We start from the raw sequence: 15,048 nt of genomic DNA on the forward strand, positions 1-15,048 counted from the left end.
AAAAGAATAAACATTAAAAATTTAGCCAGGGGTGGTAGCATGGGCCTATGGTCCCAGCTACTTAGGAGGCTGAGGTGAGAGGATTGCTTGAGCCCAGGAGGCTGAGGCTGCAGTAAGCCATGATCACACCACTACATTCATTCCAGTCTGGGTGACAGAGTGAAACCTTGTCTCAAAGAAAGGCTGGGCATAGTGGCTCACGCCTGTGGAGGCCAAGGCAGGCGGATCACTTAAGGCCAGAAGTTTAAGACCAGCCTGGGCAACATGGCAAAATGCTATCTACCAAAAATACAAAAATTAGCCAAGCGTGATAGTACACGTCTGTAATCCCAGCTACTAGCGAGGCTGAGGCAGGAGAACTGCTTGAACCTGGGGGGCACAGGTTGCAGTAAGCCAAGATCGCGCCACTGCACTCCAGCCTGGGCGAGAGAACAAAACTCTGCCTCAAAAAAGAAAAAAGAAACAGAGGTACACAAAGTAAGAGAGAGAGAGAGAAAAGAGAAAGGGGAGGAGAGGGAAGGAGAGGGAAGACAGGAGAGAGAAAGAACAGGTGGGCAAAATAAAGGGGGAAAAACAATAATTCTAAGATAATACAAATTTAAAGATACATGAATAAATAAAAAATAAGGACTTTTCCCCTCCCCACTCTCCACCAAAAATGAAGGAGGGAAAGCAAGAGGAAAGGTAATCAGGAGATTGAGCTAGGAGAGAAAGATGTAATCAACCATAAATGACCTTTCCCTAGCCTGCCCACCTCCCACCCCACTTACCCCACCAAAGGGCCCCTGGGACTGAGATCAGCTGTGGATGATATGATTGTTCTCAAAAGAGAATAGCCCAAAGGCAGGAGACTGCCCTACCCACACCTGCTTCTGCAGCCCTCCTGCATTTACCTATTTCAAGTGACTCCCTTCCTAGGTACCTACTACGCCCTACTCCTGGCCTATCCTCTTCACCCTTCTCCCATTTGTCCCCCTACCCAGAGCTTCTCCCTACAGATTCCATCTTCCCCTCCTTATGGACTGAGGATCAGAGGATCAGACACAACCTCACAAGATCTTCTGAGATTTTTTTCCCCAGGGCCTCACCCATCCTGGCCCTCCCAAGGTCACCCCCTTTCTTCTTCCTATCTCCAAGGTCAGTTTCTGCCCTTTCCCTCCACCCTGTCAACAATGACCAACATTCCTATTGCGTTTATGATGTGCCAGGTCCAGTCCTTAGCATTTTACGCATTAATTTTTCACAGCCGGATGAGGTGGCCACTGTTAATATTTTACAGGGAGGAAAATTAGGTCCATAGACCCAGAGAGGTGCAGTCTGTTGCCCAAGGCTACTCAAGTGGAAAGTGGCGGAGCAAGGACGTGAACCCACCCACTTAACCACTACTCTCCTGTCAACTGTAGTTCAAGGCTCTTCTGCAACCTACTGCCTCCCCACCCCAAAAAGGGGCTTCTAACTACGTTTTTTGCAGGGTAATCTTGCCCTTAGCAGCATCCACCTGAAGGGACTGAGACTCTTTTGGCAAGAAACAAAGCCTTCTCAAGCGTTTCTAAGAAACCTGGGCAAAGTGTCCTGTCTGTACCCCTCTCCCTTCTTTTTCCCCCCTCATTAATTCAACAAATACTAATCATCTCCTCTGTACGGTGTCCAGAACACACGAATTCCCTGTCTTGATATTCGATCAGAAGACACAGGAATCAAGTTTTTACACATTTCATTTTAAAATCAGAATTGTGGCAAAGAACTACAGGGCCCTATGCAGCCTGTGACAAGGACCTGCTCTCTTCTTTCTCCTTTTTGAAGAGGAATCTTTGCCCAGAAGAAAGTCTCTCCCTTACAAAGTCAGTTGCATTCTCTAAACCCTGAGAGAAAAGGTCCCGCGGTCTTCCCCTGTCCCTCCATGGAGCCCTGAGTAGGGGAGACAGCTCATAAGGAACTCCCATCCCTCTCTTCAAGTCGTCTTTCTCCCTCAGGGCCCACAAAGAAGTTGCAATTAGGTTTTTTTCCTCTCCTAAAGGAAGTGGCAGAGCTTCCCTTCAGTGTCTTCTCCAAGAGGTCTCCCACTTTTTCCCTTCTGGGACAGCGCTTTCTTCATATCCTTCAGGGACCCGACGCTCTGAAGATAGCCTTTACGTTCCTATTCCCCTTTGGGAAAACCTCCTGGAGACCAGGTACTCACAGATATAGCCAGTCCCCGAGCGCCAGGCCGCCGCAGCAGCAGGAGGGCAGCCTGGCCCAAGATTCGGCTTTGCCTCCAAAACCTCGCCGCAGCGATTACTACCGCCATCTTGACTAGCAACCACACAGCGGTCCAGCCCTCTTGTAGGCTAGACTCGGGGCTCCCCCTTTATATGCCTGACGCAAACTCCAAACCATCTGACACGGAAACCACCTTTTTCCTGTCCTGTGGTAGACAGAATGCACAGAGATTTGGAAAGAAAATCTACCTGTCCAAAGTTTTCTCCAATTGTCTCATTGTAGTTACTCCTGTAACAGGAAAAAAAAACGGGCAACCTGACCAAGGCCCCAGGGATTTAGGGGCCGGCTGTTCAGAGTAAAACAGGACCATGCCAAGGCCCGCCTCCTGTTCTCAACTGCCCAATGGCGTTGCCAGAGTTAGGAGGTGGGTCAGGGCGGAGCCAAATTGTTGGTAAACGCTAAGACACGTGCGGACGCCCAGGCTAACTGCCCAGCCCAACGCGTGCGCACTGGTTACGCAGCCTGTACGCAGCGCGCGCTGCCGGGCGGAAGTGACAATCGCAGCCGCACGTGGGGTCTGGCGTGATGGAGGAGGAGATGCATACTGACGCCAAAATTCGCGCTGAAACTGGAGCAGGGTCCAGCCCTCGGGGTCCCGGCTGCAGCCTTCGGCACTTTGCCTGCGAACAGAACCTGCTGTCGCGGCCAGATGGCTCTGCTTCTTTCCTACAAGGTAAGAACTTCACGCTGGTCTTTCTTTTAGAGAGGGACTACAGTGCAACGAAGTGCCCACCTCCCCACGTTACCAGCTGGTAAATGTCACTCCTGCACTGATGCAGGGTTTCTTGTCTGGTTTATCCCTACATACGCAGGGATACACACATCTCTCCCTCACGACTAGAAAGGAGAAGATAGCTCCATCCTGGCAAATATCTCTGAGAATGAGAAGAGGGGCAGACTGTCCCCCCAAGAATGGATATTTCAGAATAGGGAAAATCACCTCACCAAGGCAAATATCCCCCTTAACTAGATTCGTCCTCCGCCTCTCACACACACTCTCTAGGTCCATGCATCGCGGACTGACACAAAGCTGTCTATTTGCATAAATACTCTGGACTGTGATGGATCTTTCACCCACATAAATACTTCTCAAATTGAAGATATTGTCACTACCCTAGGTTGAAAATATGTCGCCACTGCCACCTCACTGCCATCTCTCCACAGGAGTAAATATCCCTAAGATTAGTGCAAGTCTTACCTATAGGGCAAATATCCCCTTCCCCTAGCTAAATAACTCTCAAAACTAGATTAACTCCAAGAACATTTTTCTTTAAAATTTGACAAGGGAGGCCGGGCGCAGTGGCTTCACGCCTGTAATCTCAGCACTTTGGGAGACCGAGGCGGGTGAATCACCTGAGGTAGGGAGTTCAAGACCAGTCTGGCCTACATGCAAAACCGCATCTCCACTAAAAATACAAAAATTAGCTGAGTGTGGTGGTGGGTGCCTGTAATCCCAGCTACTCAGAAGGCTGAGAGCAGCTGCAGTAAGGGGGAGGATGGTTAGCTTTCAGGAAGGACTTCCTGTTAAAAGTTACTAATATCAGGGCCAGGTATGGTGGCTCACACCTGTAATCCCAGCACTTTGGGATTACAGGTGACCAGGAGTTCAAGACCCGCCGGAGCAACATGGCAAAATCCCCTCTCTACTAAAAATACTAAAATTAAGCCGGCACAGTGGGTCACACCTGTAATCCCAGCATTTTGGGAGGCCAAGGTGGGCAGATCACCTGAGGTCAGGAGTTCAAGACCAGCCCTGGCCAACATGGTGAAACCCCATCTCTATTAAAAATTAAAAAAAAAAAGGTGGGGGTGGGGAGTTGGGGAGAGATAGCATGGGGAGAAATTCCAGATACAGGTGAAGGGGAGGAAGGCAGCAAATCACGCTGCCATGTGTGTACCTATGCAACAATCTTGCATGTTCTTCACATGTACCTCAAAACCTAAAATGCAATTTAAAAAAAAATTTTTTTTTTTTTTTTTTTAAAAAGCCGGGCATGGTGGCAAGTGCCTGTAGTTCCAGCTACTCGGGAGGCTGAGGGGGGAGGATCGCTTGAGCCCAGAAGGCCAAGGCTGCAATCAACCATGATGGCACCACTGTACTCCAGCCTGGGCCAGGAGAGTGAGACCCTGCCTGAATGCCTTAATGGATGACTATTACTAATATCAGCTAAAGTCAGTTGCGCACTCAGCATGAGCCCCACAATGTCTTGTGTTCTCTGTGAATTGAGTCCTTTGACCCTCACAGGACGCTAGAGGGGAGGGACTGCTGTTGTCCCCATTTTACAAATGAGGATTCGCAGGCAGAGAAGTGAAGTGAGTGCTCAAAGAATCACTGCCAAAAATTGGCGGGGGTGGCGTGGGGGGCCCTGGCCATCAGGCTCAATGCCACGAATGGGGCCCCAGAAGCCACTGTGAGTGAGGCCTCCCGTGCTGTCTCTCCAGGTGACACCTCTGTCCTGGCGGGTGTGTACGGACCGGCCGAGGTGAAAGTCAGCAAAGAGATTTTCAACAAGGCCACACTCGAAGTGATCCTGAGGCCGAAGATCGGGCTGCCTGGTAATGGGTGCTGCTGAACCTCCGAAGAATGCCCCGTTTGTCAGAACTGCTCCCTGGCTCCTCCCTGCCAGCGCCCCCAGTCTCCACTCCCCACTTTGGTCTCCCCTTAGCTGTTTCTTTAACTCTCTGTCCCTGTGTCTCATCTTCTGTTGCTTCTCTGTCTGTCTCTAATTTCTTCCTCCGTCTCTCTTTATCCCTCTCTCTGCCTTCATCTCCCTTTCATTCCATTAACCTGTTTTTCTTGTTCTTTTTTTTTTTTTTTTTTTTTTTTTTTTTTTTTTTTTTTTTTTTTTCCTGTTCTGTTGCCCAGGCTGGAGTGCAGTGGCACGATCTCGGCTCACTGCAACCTCTGCCTCCCAGGTTCAAGCGATTCTCTTACCTCAGCCTCCTGAGTAGCTGGGATTACAGGCACCTGCCACCACCCCCAGCTAATTTTTTTGTATTTTTAGTAGAGGCAGAGTTTCACCATGTTGGCTAGGCTGGTGTCAAACTGCTGACCTCAGGTGATCTGCTTGCTTTGACCTCCCAAAGTACTGGGATTGCAGGTGTGAGCCACTGTGCCTGGCCTTTTTTTAAATTTATTTTTTATTTTTTTGAGATGGAGTCTTGCTCTGTTGCCCAGGCTAGTCTTGAACTCCTGACATCAGGTGATCCACCCGCCTCGGCCTACCAAAGTGCTGGGATTATAGGCGTGAGCCACGGAGCCCAGCTCTTCTTTTTTTTTTTTTTTGAGACGGAGTCACTCTTGTCACCCAGGCTGGAGTGTAATCGTGTGATCTCAGCCCACTGCAACCTCCACCTCCCGGGTTTAAGCCATTCTCCTATCTCAGCCTCTCGAGTAGCTGGGATTACAAGCATAGACCACCACGCCCAGCTAATTTTTATGTTTTTAGTAGAGACAGGATTTCGCCGTGTTGGCCAGGCTGGTCTCAAACTCCTGAGCTCAAGTGATCCGCCTGTCTCAGCCTCCCAAAGTGTTGGGATTACAGGCGTGAACCACTGTGCCTGGCCCATTAACCTATTTTTCACCCTTTTACCCTCATATCCCTCGGTCCCCACTGGCTGGGCCTGCTGGGGTGGGAGTGGGCGTGGGTAGCATCACAGACATGGTACTCTCAGGTCTTTCTCCCCTGCATGGTTCCCTTGGTGGATGCCGGAGGTAGCAGGGTTGGTGAATGGCAGGCAGGCCCTGCCTCCTTCCCACTGGAATCCTCCATCATCCCTGCAGGTACCAGCACCATCCCAGCCTGAGACTATGGGCCCTTTCCAGGGGGTTTGGGTGGAGCATACAGAGTAAGGTGAGCCAGATGGAGGGGAAGACTGTGACAACCTCTCTTCAATTTCCTCAGGCGTTGCAGAGAAGAGCCGGGAGCGGCTGATCAGGAACACGTGTGAGGCGGTGGTGCTGGGCACATTGCACCCCCGCACCTCCATCACTGTGGTGCTGCAGGTTGTCAGCGATGCCGGCTCTGTATCCTTTCCTACAGGCTGCTGCCTCCAGGAAGTCTCCTGATTGCTTCTTTTCTGGTGGCCACATATGCCCTCTCTGCTAGCCAGAAAGCCTTCAAACACTTGACAGGCACCAGCTCACTGAAGGAGAGTAGGCATAGCCTGAGTGCTTATTTATGTGCCAGACCCTGTTCGCTGTGCCTTATACACATATCTTATTTAATACAGCATGTGAAACACATGCCCTTTTGATCCCCGTGCAAGTGGCAGAGCCAAGACTTAGACCCAGATCACCTAGTTCTAGAGCCCAAGGACCCTGGCAGATGAATGTTCTTATCTTTGCATGTTTCAGGTGACAAAACTGAGGCCCAGACAGAGGAAGGGGCTTGCCCAAGGTCACACAGCTGGAAGGCAGCACAGGCAGGACTCAAGCCCAGGCCGGTCTGACTCCAGAGCCTGTGCCAATCACTTCTTTTGCTTTTTGTTTGTTTTTGAGCCAGCGTTTCAGTCTGTCACCCAGACTGGAGCACAGTGGTGCAATCTCAGCTTACCGCAACCTCCACCTCCTGGGCTCAAGCAATTCCCATGCTTTAACCTCCTGAGTAGCAGGAATTACATGCGCCCACCCTAATGCCAGGCTAATTTTTGTATTTTTAGTAGAGAAGGGGTTTCACCATGTTAGCCAGGCTGGTCTCAAACGCCTGACCTCAAGTGATCAGCCCACCTTGGCCTCCCAAAGTGCTGGGATTACAGGCATGAGCTACTGTGCCCGGCCGGCAATCACTTGTACTCTGCACCTCAGTGGATTTCAGGCTGTCAGTGCTGGGGGCACCCTGAGCAGAGAGCAGCTGAGTCAGGAGCTTGGCCTCGAAAGATCACTGTGTCTGAGGTGAGGGAGGTTGAAGTTGAAGACCAGAATTAGGCATTGTAGAAGGCTTTACTGGTTCGCGGCCCCGAACTGGACAGACGTTTTATGGATGGGCAGAGAGAGAAGGTATTGTAACTCCATTTTACAGAAGGGGAAAGTGAAGCCCGGAGGAAGTGGTGGGGGGTCAGCAGCAGAGCTGGAACTGATTGACTCTAAAGCTGTGGCTTCTGTGTGGCTTGCTAGGCCTGGAGAAGAAACGCATGAGGAAACTGAGGCAGAGCCAGCTAACTCCCAACCTGTGCTGTCCATCCATGGTGAGTTCCCGCAGGCAGCAGAATGGCTCTTCCTCCACTGCCCTGCCAGCTCTGTCACTGGGGAGTGGCTGCCACCCACATTTCAGGCCTGGCTCTGCCAGTGCCTCCCCCACGTGACTTGGGAAGGTTTCTCCCCTTTCTGACCCCATTTGCCAAAATGTGTGGTATGTACTTCAGTACATACCTGTTGAATATTATGATATTTCCTACCTAACAGATGAGGAGCTTGAGACTCAAGGAGTAAGTCACTTCCTCAAGGTCACAAGCTGAGACAGCAAAGCCAGGTCTGGAACCCAGGGTTACGCAATCCCAGAACCACTTTTAACCACTCTGCCATACTGTCCTTCTGTGACTGATTAGTGATGTCTGCCACAGGCATTGGCCCAGTGGAGGGAGCCATGGATCTGCTCTGCTGGCCAGACCTACAGTAGAAACTCCTTAGGCTGGGTGCTATGGCTCAAGCCTGTAATCCCAGGACTTTGGGAGGCCAAGGCGGGAGGATCACCTGAGGTCAGGAGTTCAAAACCAGCCTGGCCAACATGGTGAAACCCCGTCTCTACTAAAAATAAAAAAATTAGTCGGGCATGGTGGTGGACACCCATAATCCCAGCTACTCGGGAGGCCGAGGCAGGAGAATCACTTGAAACTGGGGCGCGGAGGTTGCAGTGAGCCAAGATCACGCCACTGCACTCCAGCCTGGGTGATGAGTGACATTCTATCTCAAAAAAAAAAAAAAAAAAAACCAACAAAAAAAAGAAACTTAACCATTGCTCGTGGTGCTCAGCTCCTGGCCTGTTGTCTGAATGCCGCCTGCATGGCATTGGTGGATGCAGGTGTACCCATGCGGGCTCTCTTCTGTGGGGTCACCTGTGCCCTGGACTCTGATGGGACCCTTGTGCTGGATCCTACATCCAAGCAAGAAAAGGTAAGTGTGAAGCCCAGGGTGGCTGAAAGACAGAGGCCACACAGCTCCCCCTCCCTTCCCAGGCCTCACTTCTCTGCAGACAGTTGGCTCATGCCACGTCAGTCCCACTTAGCAAGGGCTGCTCCAATCATCATGGTTCATTTAGCAGCAGGTGACAGAAACCCAGCTCAAACTTCCTTAATTGGAAAGGAAATGTATGGGCGTGGTTGCTCACGCCTGTAATCCCAACACTTTTTTTTTTTTAAAGGCTAGTCAAGTGAAGCAGTGGGAATGGAGAAGGAACAAAGAAATCTGTAACTGGTTGTAATCAATTACTTGTAAACACCACTGCACTCAGACCAGCCAATCTCAACACTTTGTGAGGCCAAGGCGGGTGGATCACAAGGTTAGGAGTTCAAGACCAGCCTGACCTAACATGGAGAAACCTTGTCTCTACTAAAAATACAAAATTAGCTGGACATGGTGGTGCATGCCTATAATCCCACCTACTCGGGAGGCTGAGGCAGGAGAATCACTTGAACCTGGGAGGCGGAGGTTGCGGTGAGCAGAGATTACACCATTGCACTCCAGCCTGGGTGATGAGTGAAACTCAGTCTCAAAAAAAAAAAAGAGGTATGGCCAAGAACAGTGGCTCACACCTGTAATCTCAGCACTTTGGGAGGCTGAGGTGTACAGATCACTTGAGGCCAGGAGTTCAAGACCAGCCTGGACAACATGGTGAAACCCTGACCCTACTAAAAATATAAAAATTAGCCAGGCATGATGGTGCACGCCTGTAGTCCCAGCTAGTGGGGAGGCTGAGGCAATAGGATCGCTTGAGGTCAGGAGTTAGAGACCAGCCTGGCCAACATGGTGAAACTCTCTACTAAAAATATAAAATTAGCCAGGCGTGGTGGCATGTGTCTGTAATCCCAGCTACTCAGAAGGCTGAGGCAGGAGAATTGCTTAAACCCAGAAGGCAGAGGTTGCAGTGAGCTGACATTGCGCCACTTCACTGCAGCCTAGGTAAGAGTGAAACTCCATCTCAAAAAAATAATGAAATAAAACCAGGACTTCAGACACCATCAGGATGTCCTGGCTTCACTTCTCATCCCTGCCTTTCTCAGCTTCATTCTCTGTGGCCAGCATCTTTCCTGAGGCTGGGACTGACCCCGTAAACTCCCAGTTTCCATCTTAAGAGGCTCAAAAGCAAACATCAGCTCAGGTTCAGTGTCCTGAGCGCAGGTATTCTGAGTTGTCTTCCCAGTGCTCTAATGGTTTCCTCCAATCAAGAAGGCAGAAACCACTTGGAGGGTTTCAGATGGAGGGAGCTGTTGTATTTTTTGGCAGTTGAGATGGAGTCTCGCTCTGTTACCCAGGCTGGAATGCAGTAGCATGATCTCGGCTCACTGCAACCTCCACCTCCCTGGTTCAGGCGATTCTCCTGCCTCAGCCTCCCGAGTAGCTGGGATTACAGGCATGCGCCACCATGCCCAGCTAATTTTTGTATTTTTAGTAGAGACAGGATGCTCTACCCTTCCTAACCCATAGAAGGGTGACTATCTCTCTTGAGTTTGTGATCTGCCCGCCCTGGCCTCCCAAAGTGCCAAGATTATGGTCATGAGCCACTGTGCCTGGCCAAAGGACTGGCTGAGACTTTATCTGAAGGGAGGGTCCTAGGTACCCCACTACCTTCTTCTTCTCCTTGTCCCTAGGAGGCCCGGGCAGTCCTGACCTTCGCCGTGGACAACGTGGAACGGAAGCTGCTCATGTCCAGCACCAAGGGACTCTTCTCAGACGCTGAGGTACCAGCATGGGGATGAGGGCAAAAGCCAGAGCCTTCCCTCCCACTGACATGCAGTCTTGCTCCAACTCTGCCCTAGATTCTGAGAGTCTTCAGGAGAGCCTCTTGCATTTCTGCTTGTAAAAAAGAGAGTTTTCAAATTTTGTGGTCCCAGAAACCTTTGTGGAAATGTTTAAGGGAAGCCCAATTTATGGGACAGGCAAAAAGAGGTTGAGCTCAGTTTAAAGTCAGAAGATGGCCAGGCATGAGCCTGGTGGTACACACCTGTGATCTAAGCACTTTAGGAGGCCAAGGCAGGTGGATCACGAGGTCAAGAGATGGAGACCATCCTGGCCAACATGGTGAAACCCTGTCTCTCTAAAAGTTTTAAAAAGAAACTTTAGCCGGGCGTGATGGCACACGCCTGTAGTCCCAGTTACTCAGGAGGCTGAGGCAGGAGAATCGCTTGAACCCAGAAGGTGGAGGTTGCAATGAGCTGAGATTGCACCACTACATTCTAGCCTGGAGACAGAGCAAGATTCCTTCTCAAAAATAATAATAATAAATAAATAAATAGGGCTGGGCGCAGTGGTTCACGCCTGTAATCCCAGCACTTTGGGAGGCCGAGGTGGGTGGATCATGAGGTCAGGAGATCCAGACCATCCTGGCTAACAGCAAAACCCTGTCTCTACTAAAAATACAAAAAATTAGCTGGGTGTAGTGGCATGCAGCTATAATTCCAGCTACTCGGGAGGCCGAGGCAGGAGAATCACTTGAACCCAGGAGGCAGAGGTTGCAGTGAGCCAAGATCGCGCCACTGCACTCCAGCCTGAGCAACAGTGTGAGACTCCATCCCCAAAAAAATAAAAATAAAAAAATAAAGTTAGAAGATGAAGGGCATGTGATGGTCCCCCAGCTCCTAGCTCAGAGTGGTAAGCCACCAAAATTCCGGGTCTCAGGCTAAGGGACAGAAGCTTGGAAACTGCGAAAGCATGTCCAACCTAGACCTCATGAGTCTAGGAATACATGGCAGGAAAGATTGGGAGTCTCTTGATTCCATGGCTCTTAGATTATTTGGGGTCAAGGGGCCCATGACTAAAATCCCAAGACCACTCCAATTATGTGCTTTCTCCAGTTCCCTAGCTCTGCAAAGCTGGGGCCTCTTCCAGGGTATGAGGATGCCTGATTGGTCTGAGTCCTGTTGCTGTCAGACTCTTATCCCTGAAGCCCTCTCACCCTCTCTTTATTTCTCCTGATCTCTAAGAAACGGCTCATGAAGTGGGAGATAATCCCTCACCACCTGCCTCACTTGGCGGCGGGGGAGTGATGGGAGGTGAAGGGGGAGGTGGTGGGTTTGGGGGCAAAGGGAGGCAGGTGGGGTCAGCGGAACCTCTTGCATCAGCCCTGTCACGTCGTGTGTGCATGCAGGGCTCAGCCCCCAGCACCAACCAGTCTCTCCCCCGCAGCTCCAGCAGTGCCTGGCTGCGACCCAGGCGGCTTCGCAACACGTCTTCCGCTTCTACCGGGAATCGCTGCAGAGGCGTTACTCCAAGAGCTGAGACAAGCTGGGGCAGGGGGCCGCTCCCACCACCTCCACCCACCCACCCGCTACAGCCCGAAGCAAACCAGCGGCCCAGCCTTGCCTCTCGGTCCTATGGGCTCATGTGAGCCTGCAGCCATGTCACCACAGGGGCTCCTACAGGGAGGCCTTGGCCCCTGACAGTCCCCAGGCCTGTAGCCACAGATCCCTGCCCAACAAGGATAACATTCAAAGGAGTTCACATTTATGGAATGGATGAGTCAATAAATCATTTTAACACGTCTGTGGAGCACCCATTGTCTGCAGGCCCTGCTAGTGAGATCCCAGAGGAGCAGGGAGGTAAGCTGGTATTTGTCAGATGGTACTAAATCTATGAAAAAAATAAAACCAGCCGGGCGTGGTGGTTCACACCTGTAATCCCACCACTGTGGGAGTATGAGGCGGGCAGATCATAAGGTCAGGAGTTCAAGACCAGCCTGGCCAACATAGTGAAACCCTGCCTACTAAAAATACAAAAATTAGCTGAGCATGGTGGCAGGCGCCTGTAATCCCAGCTACTGTGGAGGCTGAGGCAGGAGAATGGTTTGAACCCGGAAGGTGGAGGTTACAGAGAGCCAAGATCGTGCCACTGCACTCCAGCCTGTGTGACAAGAGTGAGACTCCGTCCCAAAAACAACTACAATAACAAAACCCTCTTCCCCCTTCTCCAGCTCAGGTCTCAGGGAGCAAGTACCCTGGGATGCCCACGACAGCTTGTCACCCTGACTGGTCGGTCCCCTCTTGGTCTCAAGCACCCCAACCCCTTCCATCCTCCCCAACACGCACATGAATAGACTCTGGTTTGGCCGCAAGGGTGTCTGGTGTTTAATCTCACGTTGCTGCCGCCCGATGAGCGGTGGCCAGGAAGGGGAGGGGCTCCAGTCCAGCTCGCTCCCGTCTCTAGACGCTCCTGCCGCCGCCGGAGCCTCATCCACCAAGATTCTCCACTCTGTCCAGGGATTCGCTGGGCTGCCGGCCTCATGGTTCACAGTGAGGGCTGTAGGGGCAACTAGGGCGGGTCTCGGGAGGCAAGGTAGGCGGCCAGGGTCACCAGGGCAGCCGCATACGTGCACACGCCCAGCCCGATGGCGAGGACCCCCAGCAGGAAGGCACGGCGGGAGGCGGCCCCTGCCCCCTGGATGTCCCCCTTGGCCCAAGCCTTGTTGGTCTGTAGAGGCAGTGGGCAGCAGTGACCCAGGCATCCCCTCAGCCCCAGACCCTTCCCCTGGTCCCTCCTCCACCCAACATACCCATTCATTCATGCATGCATGTATTCCAAAAGCAGATATGTAGCACCTACTATAGGTCAGCCACTAGGGATGCTGAGTGACTAATAAAACATTAAAATAGTATATGCCACTGTTCTAACTCACTTGATTCTCACATTGACCCACAGGTAGCAATTATTCCTGTTTCACAGATGAGAAAAGTGAGGTACAGGTATTGATCGACTTACGCCTATGCAACTTACAACCATTTGACTTTATGACCATAATCGCTAGCCACGACTGCTCCGCGTCTGGCAGCGCAAACGTTGCCCAGATGGGCGTACGACAGTGCGGACCAGCTTCCGGCAGCACTACCATCTCCTCGTGCATATAGCCTACTCAACTTACTACCAAATCGTGTTACGACCGGTCTGTCGGCACCAATCGTGGTCGTAAGTCGAGCACTAGCTGTACAGGGAAGTTACGTGACTTGCCCAAAATCTTACAGAGGGGTTGGGCACAGTGGTTCATGCCTGTAATCCCAGCACTTTGGGAGGCCGAGGCAGGAGGATCACTTGAGGTCAGGAGTTTGAGACCAAACTGGCCAACATGGTGAAACCCTATCTCTACTAGAACTACAAAAATTAGTTGGGTGTGGTGGCAGGTATCTATAATCCCAGCTACTCAGGAGGCTGAGGCAGGAGAATCACATGAATCTGGGAGGCAGAGGTTGCAGTGAGCTGAGCTTGTATCACTGCACTCCAGCTTGGGTAACAGAGTGAGACTCCATCTCAAAAAAAAAAAAAAATCTTGCAGAGAGTGGCAGACTCAGGATTTGAGTTCAGGTGGTTCTTAACTAACACTCTGAGCTGCCTTTTGATGGAATTCCCGCCTCATAGACAGCTGTTTTTGTGGTGCATTTTTCTCTTTTATACGCAGTCCCCTCCCAGTCCCACACACACACTGACCTTCTGGGCTAGACAGAAGGCAGCAATGCCCACAGGCCAGAAACAGCACAGCATGGAGAAGACAGCCAAGCCGAGGTGGTCGTGGGGAAGGAACGGTGAGAGACGGCCGCCCCCATCCGAGTCAGAGTCACTGTCACTGGATGACATATCCTATGTGCAGGAAAGTGCCCAGGTAGGCATCTCCATGCACCTTTCCTGCTCAGTGCTCTGCTCTCCATGGCCCCCAAAGGCTAATACCTGCCCCCAGGGCCTCCCCAGAGATACAAAGAGAAGAAAATACTCAGAGATGGGCTTTTGTTCGTTTGTTTGAGACAGAATTTTGCTCTATCACCCAGGCTGGAGTACAGTGGCTTGATCTCGGCTCACTGCAATCTCTGCCTCCCAGATTCAAGTGTTTCTCCTGCCTCAGTCTCCCAAGTAGCTGGGATTACAGGTGCCTGCCACCACGCCTGGCTAATTTTTATATTTTTATTTATTTACTTATTTATTTAGAGATCGAGTTTGGCTCTGTCGCCAGGCTGAAGTGCAATGGCGCAATCTCGGCTTGCTGCAACCTCCACCTCCCAGGCTCAAGCAGTTCTCCTGCCTCACTCAGCCTCCCGAGTAGCTGGGACTACAGGCGTGTGCCACCACGCCCAGCTAATTTTTGTATTTTTAGTAGAGATAGGGTTTCACCATGTTGGCCAGGATGGTCTCAATCTCTTGACCTGATCCACCCACCTCAGCCTCCCAAAGTGCTGGAATTACATCTGTGAGCCACTGCTCCCAGACTTTTTTTTTTTTAGTAGAGTTGGGGTTTTGCCATGTTGGCCAGCCTGGACTCAAATGCCTGACTTCAGGTGATCTACCCACCTCGGCCTCCCAAAGTGCAGGGGTTACAGGCGTGAGCCACCACACCTGGCCTAATTTTTGGATTTTTAGTAGAGACTGGCTTTCACGGCCGGGCGCGGTGGCTCAAGCCTGTAATCCCAGCACTTTGGGAGGCCGAGGCGGGTGGATCATGAGGTCGAGAGATCCAGACCATCCTGGCCAACATGGTGAAACCCCATCTCTACAAAAAATACAAAAAATTAGCTGGGCGTGGTGGCGCATGCCTGTAATCCCAGCTACTCAGGAGGCTGAGGCAGGAGAATTGCCTGAACCCAGGAGGCGGAGGTTGC

General features: G+C 51.4%; 3 protein-coding genes across 21 annotated transcripts in view; 1 reads left to right on the forward strand and 2 right to left on the reverse strand.

Moving 5' to 3' along the window:
- The window catches only part of BCKDHA (branched chain keto acid dehydrogenase E1 subunit alpha), a 30,529-nt gene extending 27,877 nt beyond the window's left edge, over positions 1-2,652 (reverse strand). The window contains exon 1 of the mRNA XM_017502929.2: positions 2,180-2,652. Within this exon, the coding sequence (XP_017358418.1) occupies positions 2,180-2,287 (108 nt within the window). The 5' untranslated portion in view covers positions 2,288-2,652. The remainder of the gene's footprint in view (positions 1-2,179) is intronic.
- On the forward strand, positions 2,645-12,023 carry EXOSC5 (exosome component 5). 11 transcript variants are annotated; one of them, XM_037729438.1, is made up of 7 exons: positions 2,691-2,932; positions 4,702-4,815; positions 6,165-6,285; positions 8,221-8,371; positions 10,066-10,155; positions 11,269-11,303; positions 11,600-11,973. In XM_037729438.1, the coding sequence occupies exons 1-7, from the start codon at positions 2,785-2,787 to the stop codon at positions 11,799-11,801; spliced, it is 861 nt and encodes a 286-aa protein (XP_037585366.1). In that variant the 5' UTR covers positions 2,691-2,784; the 3' UTR covers positions 11,802-11,973. The 11 variants fall into 11 exon arrangements, 10 of the variants coding, with proteins under 10 accessions (XP_017358431.1, XP_017358426.1, XP_017358429.1 ...); XR_001817675.2 differs by having other exon boundaries at positions 2,698-2,932; positions 11,203-11,303; positions 11,600-11,641; XM_017502942.1 differs by lacking the exon at positions 11,269-11,303 and having other exon boundaries at positions 2,645-2,932; positions 6,165-6,286; positions 8,231-8,371; positions 11,600-11,952.
- A 485-nt stretch (positions 12,024-12,508) lies between these two features.
- Positions 12,509-15,048, reverse strand: part of TMEM91 (transmembrane protein 91) — an 18,375-nt gene continuing 15,835 nt past the window's right edge. For 6 of the 9 annotated variants that reach the window (XM_017502950.2, XM_017502953.2, XM_017502951.2 and 3 more), the window contains 2 exons: positions 13,889-14,038; positions 12,509-12,880 (listed from right to left, as the gene is read on the reverse strand). In XM_017502950.2, coding sequence (XP_017358439.1) covers positions 12,722-12,880; positions 13,889-14,038 — 309 coding nt within the window. In that variant the 3' untranslated portion in view covers positions 12,509-12,721. The remainder of the gene's footprint in view (positions 12,881-13,888; positions 14,039-15,048) is intronic. The other 3 variants (XM_017502958.2, XM_017502957.2, XM_017502955.2) reach the window with 3 other exon arrangements.

The sequence above is a fragment of the Cebus imitator genome, unplaced genomic scaffold (assembly GCF_001604975.1).
Source record: "Cebus imitator isolate Cc_AM_T3 unplaced genomic scaffold, Cebus_imitator-1.0 Scaffold306, whole genome shotgun sequence".
NCBI lineage: Eukaryota > Metazoa > Chordata > Mammalia > Primates > Cebidae > Cebus > Cebus imitator.